Genomic DNA, 15,585 nt, shown 5'->3' with positions numbered 1-15,585 from the left:
GAAAACAACATGCCAGGTTCACTTAACAGAAAACAATTGTAGAGAGGAGCTGAAGGATGAACTTGGAAACAAAAGCCTATCAGATAACAGGACTGCCCTGAGCTTGTATTTTTAAACCTTTGTAGTTAAATAATGTCATTTTAACAAGCCATCCCTGTTATTTCCAAATTTGCTTTCTCTGTAAAATAAAATCTACAAGCTGCTGGAAGTACAGGTAGTGTGACTGCATCTCATTCAGATTTTACTACGTTTTCTTTTTTTTTTTTAAGAAGCTCTTTTGCACAAATGGAGCACTGAAATGTAACATGGGCATTACTGAGGATTATTAAATAGTGAAACAGAGGACCTGATGCTGAGTGACAGTCTGATAAATACAAGTGCTTCACATTTTGGAGATTTCAGTGCAATAGTGCCTTTTTTAGTTCAACCATTTTCTAAATATACTTATAACCCCCAATTCTTGTTGTGTTATCCCATACATACCCTTGCTATGAGAGCTAAAGCACTTCTGCTTTCACAAATCTTTTTTTTTTATGATTCCTGCCTTCCAAAAATTCATTTTTTTATATACAGCAACTAAGAGAATCTATATTTCTTCACACACACCTCCTATTTTATGGGTAGGAAACTGAGGCAGCATGGTTAAGTGATCTGCTCAAAGTCATACAGGAAGTCTCCAGTTTCCTCAAACCCTGCACTATCTTCAACTTCCGCAAACTCATTTCCTTTACAATCCTCTTAAACAGCAAATGTCCTTTACCTTCACCTCCCCACCCCCAAACCCAACCAAAACAACTCTGAGGTAACTACTCCTTGCTCAGGTTTCAAATTACAAGTTCTAATTTAAATGAGTTTTTTGAACGATAATTGGTTATTTTACAAGAGGTCATTTAGCAGATGGAAACATGACAAATGTTTAAGCAAATCATATGGAAAACTATCATTCCTGGTAACACCCATTTACACAGCACACAATGATGAAATTAGAGTAGTTGATGCAATACAGAATATTGGATTTTTTTTCTCCAAAACTTAACACCCAAACTACTGCTTTGTATTTAAAAAAAAAATCAGATTATGAACAAGACATGAATTAATGAATCACACTTCAAGTGTGCCAGTAACATTTGCAGCAGCAGGATGCTGGTGGTTCACACACCATGACTTCCTCCAGATTTTTCACCCATATCCACAGTATTCAAAGCACATGTCAAAAACACAGTAAATGAAAGGTTTGGGTTTATTAGTGTTCATTACCCAATCTCCTTAAGTCACCTTTTAATCTATACTTTGCAGTCTTAGGCAAGCAAGCACTGTGCCCACTTTAAGATTTCCCTGAAAAATATTTTACCCAAATATCAGACCTACCAAATGGCTCAAAGCTCAGCAGCACTGCCCAGACTCAAACCATACATGACCACGTCTGTCCTTTTTCCCTTTGTTCCAGCCCAGCTCAGTCAGGATGTCACAGAGTGCTCTGAACAACCCACAATGGCCATGCTTTTAACTGGACATCTCCATCTATTCCAGCTCACAGGGTAACACCCAATAATGCAGTTTTTAGGTGATCTCATGAGAGTTCACCAAACTGCAGAATCAGTTTGGAAAAGAGCTCCAAGATCATCGAGTCCACCTTGGACTGATTTCCACCCTGTCAACTACTCCACAGCACTCAGTGTCATGGCCAGTCTTTCTTTAAACACCTCCAGGGATGGTGACTCCACCACCTCCTTGGGCAACCTATTCCAATGCTTGACAACACTTCCAGTGAAGAAATTCTTCCTGAAATTCTGAAATTCACCTATTAAGACTCGAGATATTTTTGTCAGAGTATTAAGTTACTTATGTGAACTTAACTTTTTTAAAAGCATTTGGTATATTCGAAAAACTCCAAGCTCAGGGAATACTCAGTTGTAATAAGGGAAGAAGAGTTCCAGGAAGAGCAGGAAATGCACATTAAAACACACAGTATGCACGAGTTTTTTCCTTTGTAAATCCACAGGGATGGCTGTGCTCTCCTCATTAGGATGCTGCCTGTGCCTGTAACAGCTGGGGACCAATCCTGGCTGCTGCACAATCAAAGACAAACCTCTCATTGACTTTTGTTGGGCTCAGATTTCACTGGTGTTGATCAAAACCCCGGGAGCAGCGAGCGAGGGACCGACAATGCAGCGCCTGTTCCTGCCAACACCACGACAATTAGGAGCAGCAGGATATTTTTGCACAACTTCCTTGGTATGCACGAGGGTTTACACAGCCCCACAGCTCAAGCAGACAACAAAAGCTTGTTAGAAGATGCATCTTATCTTCTTTCTGACCTTTTGAGTGGAGCAGGAGAAAAGCTACAGTTAAAAGCATCTTATGAAGGAGGACACAGTCCAATAATTTTGCTGAGGAATTCCTGGGCAGTTTTAAATGAAAGAAGTGCCTGAAACATGTAGATTATCAAGCATGCCAACAGGGCTGCTTAGGCTGTGCCTAACCTGATCATATGAAACATTTTAAGAAAGGCTGTAACAAGACAGCCTTGTGTTCTTAAATAGACAGGAGTTAATTACATGGTTAAACTTAAGATTTGCACATTTACAGTCTGTTTGTGTTATAAATAATCAGAAAAAAATAATCTTAATAAGTTAATTTATATGCATGGTGTATAGTTCCTTTGACAAAATACTACTCAAGAATTTTCAAAAAAATATATATATATGACAAGGCTGCTTCATTCTCTTCTGTTTACACACTAGACAATATAATCCACTGAAAAACCAGCTACCTTTGACTTCTGTAACCAACACTCCCAGCTCATACTGATAGTCAATATAAATACAGCACTTCATCCTCCAATTCAAATTCTTATCTCTATTTTTGTTACAAATGATTCCCAAAATAATGACTAGTGATTAAAGTACACCAGAGACGGAAACAAGAGAACATTACTTTTCCCTCAATTTTTGCAGCAACATTTGCAAAAAGCCTTGTCAAATGTTTTTTTCCTTCCCTGGCTGCAAAGACAGGAAACAGTCTCCTCGGAAGAAATCTTTGTTTCCAGGAACAGCAACATGTTCTTGAGGTCTTATCACTTTGAGCTGTAGTAAGAGTAGCATAAGACAGTCGTGTGAAAGTTGACATGAAAGTCATGACTATTTTACAGAGGTTCATCAGTGCTACTTCTTAATATCAGGGCATAACCCTGTTCTCCTTTGCAACCTTCCACAGGAACGTTGTTCTCAACATGTACCCACCAACTCAGTCAAGCCTGGAACAGGTTATACAAATATCTGTTCAAGGTTGATGTTAATTTGACTGAAGTGTCTCCACCTAAAGCGGTGCATTCCAAATGAATTCCAGTTAGGAACCACTAAGACCAAAGTTTCTCAGGCTTCAGACAAAGATCAGCTGCACAAGACAAGCAGAAGTAGCTGCTCCTGCCTGTCAGGAGTGATGATCAACAGAATCTGATCAACAGAATAATGGATGGGGCTTGGAGCAACCTGTGGAAGGTGTCCCTGCCCATGGCAAGGGGGCTGGAACGAGATGATCTTTAAGGTCCCTTCCAACTCAAACCATTCTGTGACTCTGTGGTGATCAGCATAAACCTCGAAGACACTGTGGCAGTAACATTTTGGTAACTTGTCATATCATGCTGCATATGACAGATCAGGTCCTTATGTTGGGAACTGTAACTCTGAGCAGAGCAGCACTGCACTCCTGCAGCCTCCAGGACAGCTCCATGGGAGCAAAGCTCCAGGGATCCCTGGGAGCACTCTGCTACACTGGCCAACAATTGGAGAGGTCCTGCTGAACCATCTGCCTTCACAGCAGCAGAGCCAGAAGGCCTGGATTCAGTGAGCACACAGGTGTGACAGGTTGTTTGGAGATCATAAGCCCCCAGGGATGGATTGGAGTGGGATACATCCTGTCCTCAAAAGCCCAGCTATGCCAAAGTCCTCTACAGGAGCAAAACTTGGGCTTTTCAAAGGGAGGTCCAACATTACTATTAAAAACTGGTATGAAAAGAGATGTTTGTGTTTTTAAATCCTTCAGTGAGAATAAAGGAACGCACTACTCTAGGTTCCACCTCTTCTCATTCCCAGTCTTGTCACAAAGCTTCTCTTCCACTGATCCACAATTAAGAGATGTCATTTCAATATGTCCCTCCGTAGAAATGCTCTGTGACACTCCCATACACTAAAACTAGATGTACAAGTTAATGTCTCAAGAGGTAAAGAAACACTTCTAACTTCTTTAAATAGCTGCACCCTTTCAGCTATTTCCATATCACCTTCATGTACATGTACACCTACAAACAAGTATCAAGACCTGCCTCGGATACATGAAATATTGAATGTTAACTAAAATGCCAGCTGAACTTGCCCACACGTATCTCGTGCCTCAGGCCTTGGGTGAACACCCTTCTCCACAGTTAACAAGTGCACTGATCGTGTGGCTTTATTGTTGCTCTTTCATTTTAGGCCAATCTCTGTGGCTGCACAGACAGAGCACAAAGGGAAGTTAAGCACATCCATGGCCATGCTCAACCTCCCTCACTCTCAGGCATCTCACAGTCATGCACTGAGCAGGAAATGGCATCTCATCTTGTCCCTCTAACAGGCTCTGGATCCACAGTGCAATATTCAGGCTAATTCACAGAAAATGGAACTACATTTGTTAGTAAACATGTTTTATTTCCCAATCTGAATCCTTCATGTGGTAAACAGAAGCCAGTTTATTTATTTGAACTATCACTTCATAGTTCAATGTACCCATTTAAAATTTGGAAGATCATGATATTAAGTTCAGTGGTCTCAACTTTAACCTCACTAAATCCAAAGTTCACATTATACCTTTTGGCTGGATGGCATATTAGTATTAGTTTCCCACACAAAAACATTTTGGAAACTCTTGTAATAAGCAGTTGTTTTTTCCATCACAGACCAACCCTTCAGAGCACAATTACATGATACATACCAATATCTAACAGAGTTTCGTGACATTTGTACCACAGTTTGATGGAAATAAAAAACAACTTCATAGTAATATACAGAATTTATTATGATCTTTCCTAAACAATTTCCTGCATTCTTTCATTTTTTTTCCTAGCTACTACCTAACACTCTGCTGGCACAATTAAACTTAATGGAATACAGCTGAAACACCTTGTAAGAAAGAGGATGAATATGTGGAGCAGGAGTGTTGTGCAGTGTATTTACTGAGCACAACAAATTCTCACATAAATACCCTTATATTTAGATTAAAACTAAGACTTCTAACTCCCTTCATGGGGCAGTGAGCTGGAAGTGGGTTGGTCCCAGAACAAGAAGTAGGTAAAGCTCAGCTTAAATCACATCCACCTGAAATTTGAAGTTTGGCAAATCACTTCCTTTCACTGTCTCTCTTTTCCTCTTCCCACCCCCACATGGCCCTTAATTTGTCATTTCTGGGGGGCAGCATTGTCTCCCCTTGTGCCTCTGCAGCACAAAGCACACACAGACCTTGAGGCATATCCCAAATGCAACAGGGAAAAATCCATTGTGCCCTTGACAGGGCCGTGTGCTGCCACCCTGCAGGGTGCACCAGGCTGGGAGAAATCCTGTGGAAAACCACAGCACCATTTGCAGAACAGGGCACTATTCAGGGTGAACGAAGGTGACAGAATTCCTCCAATTATTTACTTTTCATCAACACCTGAGGGGCTACAAGAAACAGAAAGTTCTCTGACGTGCACCCCCCTGTCTGAACGGACACGGGGAGGGTGAACACGCTCCACCAGAAAGAACCAGACCGGTTTTGCCCCCGTGGTACCCATAAGGATGCATTCATTCCCTGCTTCCCTTCTATCCCCACACAAAATGGAATGTATTGACATCAGGTAAATTCTCTCCCAACCACAGAATCCCGGTGCTGCACCAGTTCAGGCTGCAGCAAAGCTCTTGGCTTCCATCTGACTTTCATGCTTGATTGTATGGAGCCAGCCCAGCCCCAAGGGGAGGTGGAGGTAGAGGTGAGAGCAGCAGCAGTAATAAGAGGGATAGTTCATGACTCCCAAATACATTTTTAGCAAGGCTGACATGAGCAATGGCTACAGAGAGCAGCAGCTGCCAGGAGGCCATGAGTCAGACCTAGTTTGTGACCACAGATCTAAAATCAGAATTGCCCGAGGAAATAATTCTTGGATTTCTATCCAAACTGCAGCATTGAGGGGTTTCCTCAACAACAGTTGAGAGAACATATAAACCAAGTTATCTCCTGTGAAGCATTAAGAAAAAAAAAGAAAGCCAACAAACAAATTCTCAACACTTGGGCCGCATGCTTGCTCAGAAGTCCTTTTAGGTGTCACCCACAAAGAGGGTAGAAAAAACCCCAGTGCCTAGATTTTTATTTTTTTTTAATAAAACAAAGTATGTTGAGTACACCTTAGCAGGCCCAGCATGTGGAGAAGCAGGTTGCCTCACCTAAAGAATCAATATGCTGCTAATCTTTGTCTCATATGGAGAATAACTGGTGTGCTTGCAAGCAAATATCACACACAGCAACAGACCCAACTGGTGGGAGAAGAACTGAGTGTATTTCCAACCTGGAAATGCTTGGGAAATAAAGTCCAAACGCTTTTCTTTGACATTACTGAGCTCACCACCTTTTCTTTTGTCGCAGATGAACAAGATTAAGACCCAATTCTGTGATACTGCAGTGCCTCCAGTTCAAACTTGGCACCTTCCAGAGCTACCCCAAAAATAAGGTTTTGGCAAAATGAAGAATGACTGCAGAAGTATGTTCTTTCCCTGAACCACTCTGAGGTGATTCCCACCTCATTTGTGTGGCTTGCTGATGAAGGTCTTCCAACAGCAAAGAAGAATTCAGTCAGAGGCATCTGCCCTCAGCAACCTCAAAAGAAAGATGGATGGGGCATAATCTCCACATATAACAGAACTGAAATTTGAGCTTTTAAGCAGCAGGGCCCTGGCTGAGTGTGAGAATTACTCACATGAGAGCATGGACACAGTAAGATCAAGAGAATACAAGAAGCTGAAGTGAGGAACTGCACTACAAAGAGTTTCACTTCACTAGGCAGCTGGGAAGAACTGAAACAGCATAAGGATTTCTCCCTCTCACATTCTCACAGACACAGGGGGTGTGTGCCTGACTTCAGTGACTGGGAGGGCAAAACAACTCACCTGGCACAGCGACAACACCAATGAGAGCTACCCTATGGAAGGGGAATGCATAACATGATATAGTCTAATGCATTGACTGAACCTTTATTGCTAAAGAAATTAGAATTTCACAAAAAGAGTAGTTGCTTGATTTTTCTTACTGTTTTCTGACGATCAAAAGCCATCATGCAACAAAGTACATGATCTGTAAAAACATAAAGATAACCCAGAACTCTCCAAAGCTCCAAATCAGACCAGAAGAAAGAGGAGGTATGTCTTTTGAAGAACAGCACCAAACCACTGTGAATTTGCAAGTCATCCCCTTGTCCAACCTGCAGACTGTCCTGCCTGGTTTTGATTAGCTGCTTCTTCCCTTACTTTCACCACTAGCAACTACCCTTTATGGAAAAGACACAATAGGCAGCCATCAAATGCACCTTTCACAGCATTTGCATGCCAAATGAATTTTATCCAGCATAAAACCAATGTAAGGCTTGATACAGTAGCAGGTTCTGTACTGCTTACAGGCCAGGGGCCTGTACTTGTCAAGGAAAGCCCAAGAAGTGTGATTTATTATTGTGTGATCCTGATCATCTGCTGGTGTGATTCCACTTGAACCAACAGAGCTAAATGAGCATGAAAACAGGGCAGTGCAGGCAGGCACCAGCCCCTGTGTGTTTAAAGATCACCACCCACCCTCATCTCCCATGACTCCAAATGTTGTGTATCAAAAGGGTTTCCTTTGGAAACAGAAGCTTTAAAGTCAGATGTTTTTATAGATATTAGGAAGAAATTCTTCCCTGTGAGGGGGGTGAGGCCCTGGCACAGGTTGCCCAGAGAGGCTGTGGCTGCCCCATCCCTGGAAGTGTCCAAGGTCAGGTTGGATGGGGCTTGGAGCAACCTGGGATAGTGGAAGGTGTCCCTGCCCATGGCAGGGGGTTGGAACAAGACAATTTTTAAGGTTCCTTCCAACCCAAACCAGTCTGTGATTTGCCTGACCACTTTCTGCTGAACTTGAGTTCATATTTCACACATTTATAATTCTGACATCTCTATCATTTCCATCTTCCAGGTGGGAAATTACAACAAAAAGAGCAAGGGTGCTTATCCATCTCAGTCATACGGAAATCACTGGAAATTTGTACCATTTTACAGGTATTTGGACACTTGAATGACTTCATTCAAATTATACAAGACTCGGTGGACAAGAATGTGGGTCTCCCAACTCCTGCACATGGTCCTAGCCCCAGGAGTGGGCTGATCCAAATGATTCTATGAACCTGTAGCACAACAGCTGATGGCAGAACAAGCAGGGAGCACGAGAACTCTTGCCAGCAGAATTTCTGGAAATACCAAGTCATTCATCAATTGATATCATAAAAGGTTCTGCCAAAGCAGCCACCCTCTGTGATATTTACACAACAACCACCTTCCCCTCCTGCAGATCCCAGCATGATTGATGTTTTTACAGAATAAAGTGAGAGGCCGTGTATGAAAAATGCCTGAGGGCGGGAGCAGTTTCCTTTTCAACACCATTTGCTCATAAATGATAATCTACAGGAATCAGACAAGGATTCCTAATCCAAACAGCTTCTATTCATGTTGCAAGAACAAAACAGCCACGACTGACAACTGTTTTCTGTTAAAGGCCAATAATTATCAGCAACAGCAGGTAAATACACCATCAGTTGGGTTTTGCTGTTCCCATGCTGTTATCACTCAACCAATATTAAAATAATTTTCTTGTCATTCACCCATTACTTATATGAGCCATACTTACTACAAAAGTTTACAAACAAAACAGAAGAGCAACAGTTACTGCTCAAATTCTTCACAAGAAATATTGCAAGTCCTCTTTCATCATACTCGAAATGTCTAACAGATATTCCAATCAATTTATGTGCCCATATAATTGAAGAATTAGGTAAAAACATTAGAACTGACAGGAAGATGCCACACTAGAATGCTGGTTTTTTTGCTTTGCTTATTGTACAGATCCATGCTGAATACAAGGTCACAGAGTGGCTGAGAAAACATTCTCATCACAGCTATATGTGAAACATCCTCCCTTGCTGCTGCCAAAATATTACATCCCTGAAAGATTACACACCATTCTGCAAATTAAAGGTATGTCTATATATTCTTTTCCTCTGTTGACAGATTTATCATCCTAATACTATACTTAGGCAAAGATGGTGATTTCCAGGGCTCTGGTCCTGCACAACACTTCAACACATGCTTAATGTTTAGTGGGACTATTTATAAATGCACAAGTTCTGCAGGAGTATTTTTGCACTTTCTAGAATAGATCAACAGTTTGGAAATGAAATATAATGCCCTGATACTCCCTTTGCACTTCGCTTAGTCATTGTATACCTGTGCTATGAGTACTTGTAACAAAAATGCTTAGAATCACTATTTTATGCCCACATATCCAGGGGATAAAAGAGTTCAAGGCAAGGAAGGAAATCACATCTCAACTATCTGCCTTTCAGAGCTGGTGATGTGCAAATTAATCAGCTTTGAACATTCACTGTAGCAGGCAAATAAGTTCCTAAAGTACTAGTTAAAATAGAGCACTAACATAAAGCTGCTAATTCTACCAGTCTTGAAGGACAACAGGTTGAAAACCAGATTCCCCACCCTCATCAAACAAGACAGATCCCATATTTCTCATTAGAGCAATTTTTTACAACGCCCTGTTGACCAGATCTGCCTGAGAAGCAGGAAAATATGAACCAAAATCCAAATAATTCTTTCAATCAGCCTCAGTAGTACAGTTCCTACTGTATTATTTCAGGCTTTACACAGTGCTACTGGCCTCTTCCCTGAGCAAGCTTTTGGCTAACTGAGCCTTAAGCACAGATGGGCCTCTGACCTTATTTAGCAGGGATTCTCCTCAAGGCATTGCTGTCTGATTTTATAACATTTGATTCCAATGGTTCAGTGACTTGGCCCGGGCACACAACCCACTTCTTCAGTGCTTGGTTCACCAGCAAAGCTCATGTTTATTATCTACAAATAAATTTTACTTAACACTGAACTCCACTACCACTAATTATCTGTCTCAAACAGCAATTAGATGTGAATAATAAATAAAAAAAGGATCAATTACCGATTTCCTCTCTTGTTTCAGCTCCTGCACATAGCGTGTTAACTCCCCAGTGATAAGAGAGGTCATGTTCTCTGAGATGACCTCGTGCTGTCCAGCATAGTCATTCATTTCATTTAAAGTGGCTAGGAAGGCTCTAGTTGACGTGTACCTGCAAAGGAGAAAAATGCATTTTTACTTTTAGTCCCTCCCTTTTCACACAGACACACTGCAAAGGGAGGTGGGATCCCCCTTAAGCATTTAGTGAGACTGAGTGTGAATGAGCACGGATTCTCTGGAAGGAATTTCTCCAAAGGAAGCCTATCCCACACACTGACAGTTGTCTGATAAATCTATCTCGATTTAGACAGTTTGACACTGGCTCTTAAAATATCACCACTTCAGAGTGCCAGGTTCTTTATCAGCACAGCTCTGGGACTTGAGCATTCTAATCTCTATTCACCAAACATTTCTAGTTATACTCTTTCAAGTCCTACAATTCAGTGCACAGAGTCATCAGTATATCCTACCTGGCAAAATCCTGTCTAAGCAAGCAAAATTTTGGCCAGCATAGCCTAGAAGAGAAAGTTTTTCATAGTGTAAATTAAATTTAAATCAGCTACAGTTTATAAAGTTTTCAAAGAAGCAATGAGTTTACCAACCAGGTGTTCATTGTCAACCCATATTTTTAGTACCTTCCATTACAAGGTTTATTTTTAATATAAAATAATGCCCTATACAGTATTCCATGTATTATTAAAAGGAAGAAACAAACATCTGTGCACACAAGAAACAGCAGATTATGTCACTGGTATATTCAGCCCAGTGCCAACAGAGCTGCATTTAAATACCCCAGCTGGCTGTGCCCAGCAGCAAGACACTGGTACATTCCAAAAAAAGCTATTTATTATTATTATTATTATTATTATTATTATTATTATTTAGTAGTGGCCTACTGATAACATCACCTAAAGGTGAAAAATCAAAGTAAAGAGGAGATATTAAGAGAGTATAAAGGGGAGTGGTACAAGGAGAAATGAAAAAGGCATCAGGAAAAAAAAATCCAGAATAAACTTAAAAAAGAGACTTAAAATATAAGTCCAGTACAAGCAACAACATTCACAGTCAAGCTGTGAAATGAGAGAAATCCCAGTTGCAAAACAAAAAGGAGGATCAAATCCACAGAACTACAGACTGACAATAAGCTTGAAAATGGATAATTTTCAGCCAGGTTGTCTCAAAGCAGCGTCTGAGACTCCCAAAGGTCACATGACAAATCCCCAGACATTGTTTTGAGACATGGAGAAACTACACTGAGGTGAACACTACATTTACAAAGGGCAAAGGACACACAGGATCCTCTGTGCCACATCACATAGAATCATTTAGCTCCAATATTCTTCTCCAGCTATGAAAGATGTGTCAAAAAACGTTGCATTAAACTCAAAATACCCATTTATGGTAGAGCTGTCCAAAGGCAGATTTATCCCTAATCCTGGGTACAGACCAAAGCAGCCACTGTGCTGGTAACATAAGCTTCCTTGTGTAAATACCAATATCTCAGGAAACAATGGCATAAATTAACTGATTCCCAAACAATGTTACTAAAAATAAATTAAAAAGCAAATAAAAAGCCTGTTATCTCTCTTAAACAAGACACTGGAGTAGCCCCATACAGAGCAGCTTGGGGGTCTGACCCAAAAATCTAAATTAACATAATCATCCAGTTGGATCCATATCCAAAGTAATTTGAAATGTTTCAAATTTCAAGGTCAAGGGTTTGAGGCTCCTGCTGGGCTCTCCAGAGGCAGAGCAGCCTCCTGCAACCCAAGGCTGAGGGTCAGACCCTGCCGTGCCTTCCTTCAGAGCTGCATTACAACACTCCGAGGTTGAGAAACCCCAGAGCCACAGTGCTCCAAGGAAAAAGGTTCTCACTCTGGCTTACAGCCTCTCTGTTGGGAAGGTCATCTTCTAGAAAGTTCTCCTTAAAGACTGTCTTTATTTTCATCAAGGGCAGGAGTTTTCTTAACAACACAGTCTATCAGGTGAATCAACAGCGGCCAGGTGAGGCTGTGCAACACCCTTCACGTTGTGTGTCCATCCATCCCAGGATACTGGGAGTAAAAACTATATCCTTCACCCTGCTCTGCAAGCCTGCTACACCACCGTGGTGTTAGAACATTATCCCTTTAGTAAGTTACTAATCTGTGTTGTCAGCCCGTTCGAGTAATTTAATGCTTAGGGAGACTGCTAAAGTTTCATGCTAAAATTAACAACTGTTTCTGTTCCTGCTGAAAGCAGATATGAATTTGGATGTTCACTTCAAAGAGCCAGGATCAGTCTGGCTTAAAGTTTTTAAGGCACATTAACCAAAAATGAAACAAAAACCCCAAACCAGGCATCCAGAAACTGTTACATCTAAAGGGAACTGAGTAGTTACAGACCAAATCCACACTCTGAAGATCCACTCCTTAGTATCTACCACATAAAGGCTGTTTCTGCATCTCTGACTTCTATATTTTTTACATTTGACTTTAAAATCTTTGCCTCACAAGCCAAATCTTATTGATGACCCAAACTTCTCCCCTTCCTCCATCAACATGCTCACCCAGCAGTGGATCATGACCATACCTGTATTCCTCCTCTTCTTTGGAGTTCTTTTTGGGTTGGTATTTCTTTGAAAGATTCCTAAAATCAAAAATACAGATACATATAATTAAATTTTAAAATATCCCTTAAAATTTACTGGGTAAGCTTTGCATTCTGTGGGGACTTCAGTTTTTATCTGCAGTGACCTGACACCTTTCCAGAAGTACGAATGAAATCAGGCTTTGACTGTGTCATAGCAACACCCAAATAATGGGTTCACAGTGCCCCAGGTTTGCCTGCCTTTAGCAGGAAGATTAGAAGGAAATGAAGAACCTTCATAAAGCTGTGGGAAGCTGCACTGAGATGGCAAAAGGGGGATCATTTTATGATTATCAACTAATGCTGGGGGAAGTGTGAAATTTGATTATCCCAATTAGCACAGATGATTGCATCTCATTACCCCACAGCCAGTTAATGATTTAATTTTAAAATACCAATATGCCCTTCAAGTGACTGTAGCTTGAATGAGAAACCTGAACATCACTGTTAGCACATGTGACTGTGATTATATGGTTTTCATTGCCCTGCAAACCCCTCAGCAGCAGCAAATCCAGGGTTTCATGAAGGAGTGCTGCCCACCTGACCCTCACCTTGCTGATGCTCACAGCTCAGCTTTACCATCCATATTGCACTGCAGCACAACATAACCCCCTGCACCCTTCAACCAGTGCTCACCAGAGAGCTGACAAACCTTACTCAGCAATTTTAAAGCCTTTTCAGTGCTCCTGTGTCCTAAACTCAGCCCTACTACAATGTTCCTCCTGGCAGCCTCTCACCCTATTGTGAAAGGGAAGCCCTTTGTTTCAGCTTTACAAGGTTGTTTCAACAATTAAAAGCAGAATACAAGGAGCATTGGTGGAATCACAGTCTGAAGGAGGACCATGTTTCAATGACTTATCCATTCCAAACTCTTTGGAGGCCTCCCAGAACACAGTTGTAAAGAAACTGCTTTTTCAGAGGTGTAACCCATTCCCTGTTGATGCTGGTTTTACTGATGAGTGGGAGACAGCAGGGCCTCTCATCTCACATTTCTTATTCCTTTTGCTCTCCTTGAGGAATTAAGGAGCATCTGCCCAAACAGAGGAGTAGCCAGAACCCTGGCAGATTTGCACAGACAAACATGTGTTCCTCAAAATTTAAGCATCCCAACTGGAAGGGATCCAAATGAGGATCTCCCTTCCAGTCTCTGCCTTCTCTCACAGATCATGCTCTGAGAAAATAAACTTTTCTCTAGTTCTGCAGGCAGCAGCTTCCACCAAACACCACCAGCATGGGAAGAATTCTGCAAACTGTCCTGCATGATGACAGTAAATCTTACATCACCCTTTGCATACCACAGGAATGCCTCCCTCCATGCACCTGCTGGAAGAGGAAAGGAAAAACCACAAGGAAACATGCACTAATAAGGCATTTTCACACACAGTCACTACTCCATCTCCCTGCACTGTCACACTGCCCAATTAACTCTGACATACACAGCTACTGGCTTCTTGTGGATCTTTAAAGGTGCAGAAATGCTACAGAGCTGAGGAAAAAAAGAAATCTAGTCTGCTTTCATGGAAAAAAACCCACCACCACTTAACAAGGATTAGCCTCTGGGTTAAACACTTCATTATTTCCTATGCACTTTATACAACACCTAAATAGAGTCTATATATTTGAGTTTTTCCCCCTTTTCTAAAATCAAAAATAAATGTAGGATTTTAACCACGATACACAGCAAAAAAACCCAAAAATTATTCTGAATCCAGAAGTATTGCAAAAGTTCAGCAACAGTGCAGTGTCATGACCCACCCTCCAGCACTTCCCATGTTCAAGCTCATGAAGCAGTGAGAATTTCAGTGCCAACAGTGACTAAAGAGGGAACTAACACATAATAACAAAGAGCAGCAGTAAAACACCAGTTCTGGAAGGATTCTGTGCTACCCTTTGCACCTGTCTCCATGAGTGTTTCTATTTGCCTTTCACTCTACATCATTTTTTTCCTGCCTTTCCAGCTTGTTTCTCTGCTCCCTTATTTTAACTTGTCTGACATCTTCCTCTCTCTCTCTCACATTTGTCACCCATCAGATTCTCAGATTATCCTGATACCTCAAGCATTTTTTCCAACACATCTTCCTCCAGGCTGTGTATCCATCATCACATTAGGCAAGGGTTTTGACATCCTTTGTGATGCTTCAGCTGTGTGTGCTGTAAGGGAAGTGGTGACTCGGGAAGGAGGACAAGGAAACACCACCCCAGCACTCAGAGCACAGCATCCAGCACATCAATTACATCCATATTTGCAGGATTATAAAGAGGAAGCAAAGGAGCACTTTTAAATAAAAGCCAATTAAACTTTAATAGATGACCAGGCTGAGATGTAGACAGTCAAAGAGGAAAAACAACTATTTAGGGAGCCCAGGGACTGAGCAGAAAACACAAGTTTCAGAGAAGAAAATAAATTTCAGCAGCTTCCCTTACACTATAAATAAAATTTTGAGTTCAATACACATGAGTAGCCTGAGTTAACTTGTTCCTTTTTAATAGTATCTTCTGCATATTATGACATGCAGTGATGTGCTGCAGCCCTTCTGCACCAAATGGATGTGGTACAAGAAAGGTTTGCACCAGGCTCAAGGAGACTTATTAAATAAAAGCAGATGCATGATTTATTATTCTTTCTTAATGTCCAGCACTGTTTTACCTCAATAT

At 41.2% G+C, this 15,585-nt stretch overlaps 1 protein-coding gene across 21 annotated transcripts in view; it reads right to left on the bottom strand.

The window, feature by feature from the left end:
* Positions 1-15,585, bottom strand: part of FNBP1 (formin binding protein 1) — a 98,035-nt gene that overhangs the window by 49,945 nt on the left and 32,505 nt on the right. For 12 of the 21 annotated variants that reach the window (XM_018074252.2, XM_018074253.2, XM_018074251.2 and 9 more), the window contains exons 3-5: positions 12,874-12,930; positions 10,773-10,817; positions 10,267-10,414 (exon numbers count right to left, since the gene is read on the bottom strand). In XM_018074252.2, coding sequence (XP_017929741.1) covers positions 10,267-10,414; positions 10,773-10,817; positions 12,874-12,930 — 250 coding nt within the window. The remainder of the gene's footprint in view (positions 1-10,266; positions 10,415-10,772; positions 10,818-12,873; positions 12,931-15,585) is intronic. The other 9 variants (XM_018074255.2, XM_018074270.2, XM_018074261.2 and 6 more) reach the window with 1 other exon arrangement.

Source organism: Manacus vitellinus, unplaced genomic scaffold (assembly GCF_001715985.3).
Source record: "Manacus vitellinus isolate BGI_N305 unplaced genomic scaffold, ASM171598v3 scaffold_27_pilon, whole genome shotgun sequence".
Taxonomy (NCBI): Eukaryota; Metazoa; Chordata; class Aves; order Passeriformes; family Pipridae; genus Manacus; species Manacus vitellinus.
This window is presented reverse-complemented; position numbering and strand designations above follow the sequence as displayed.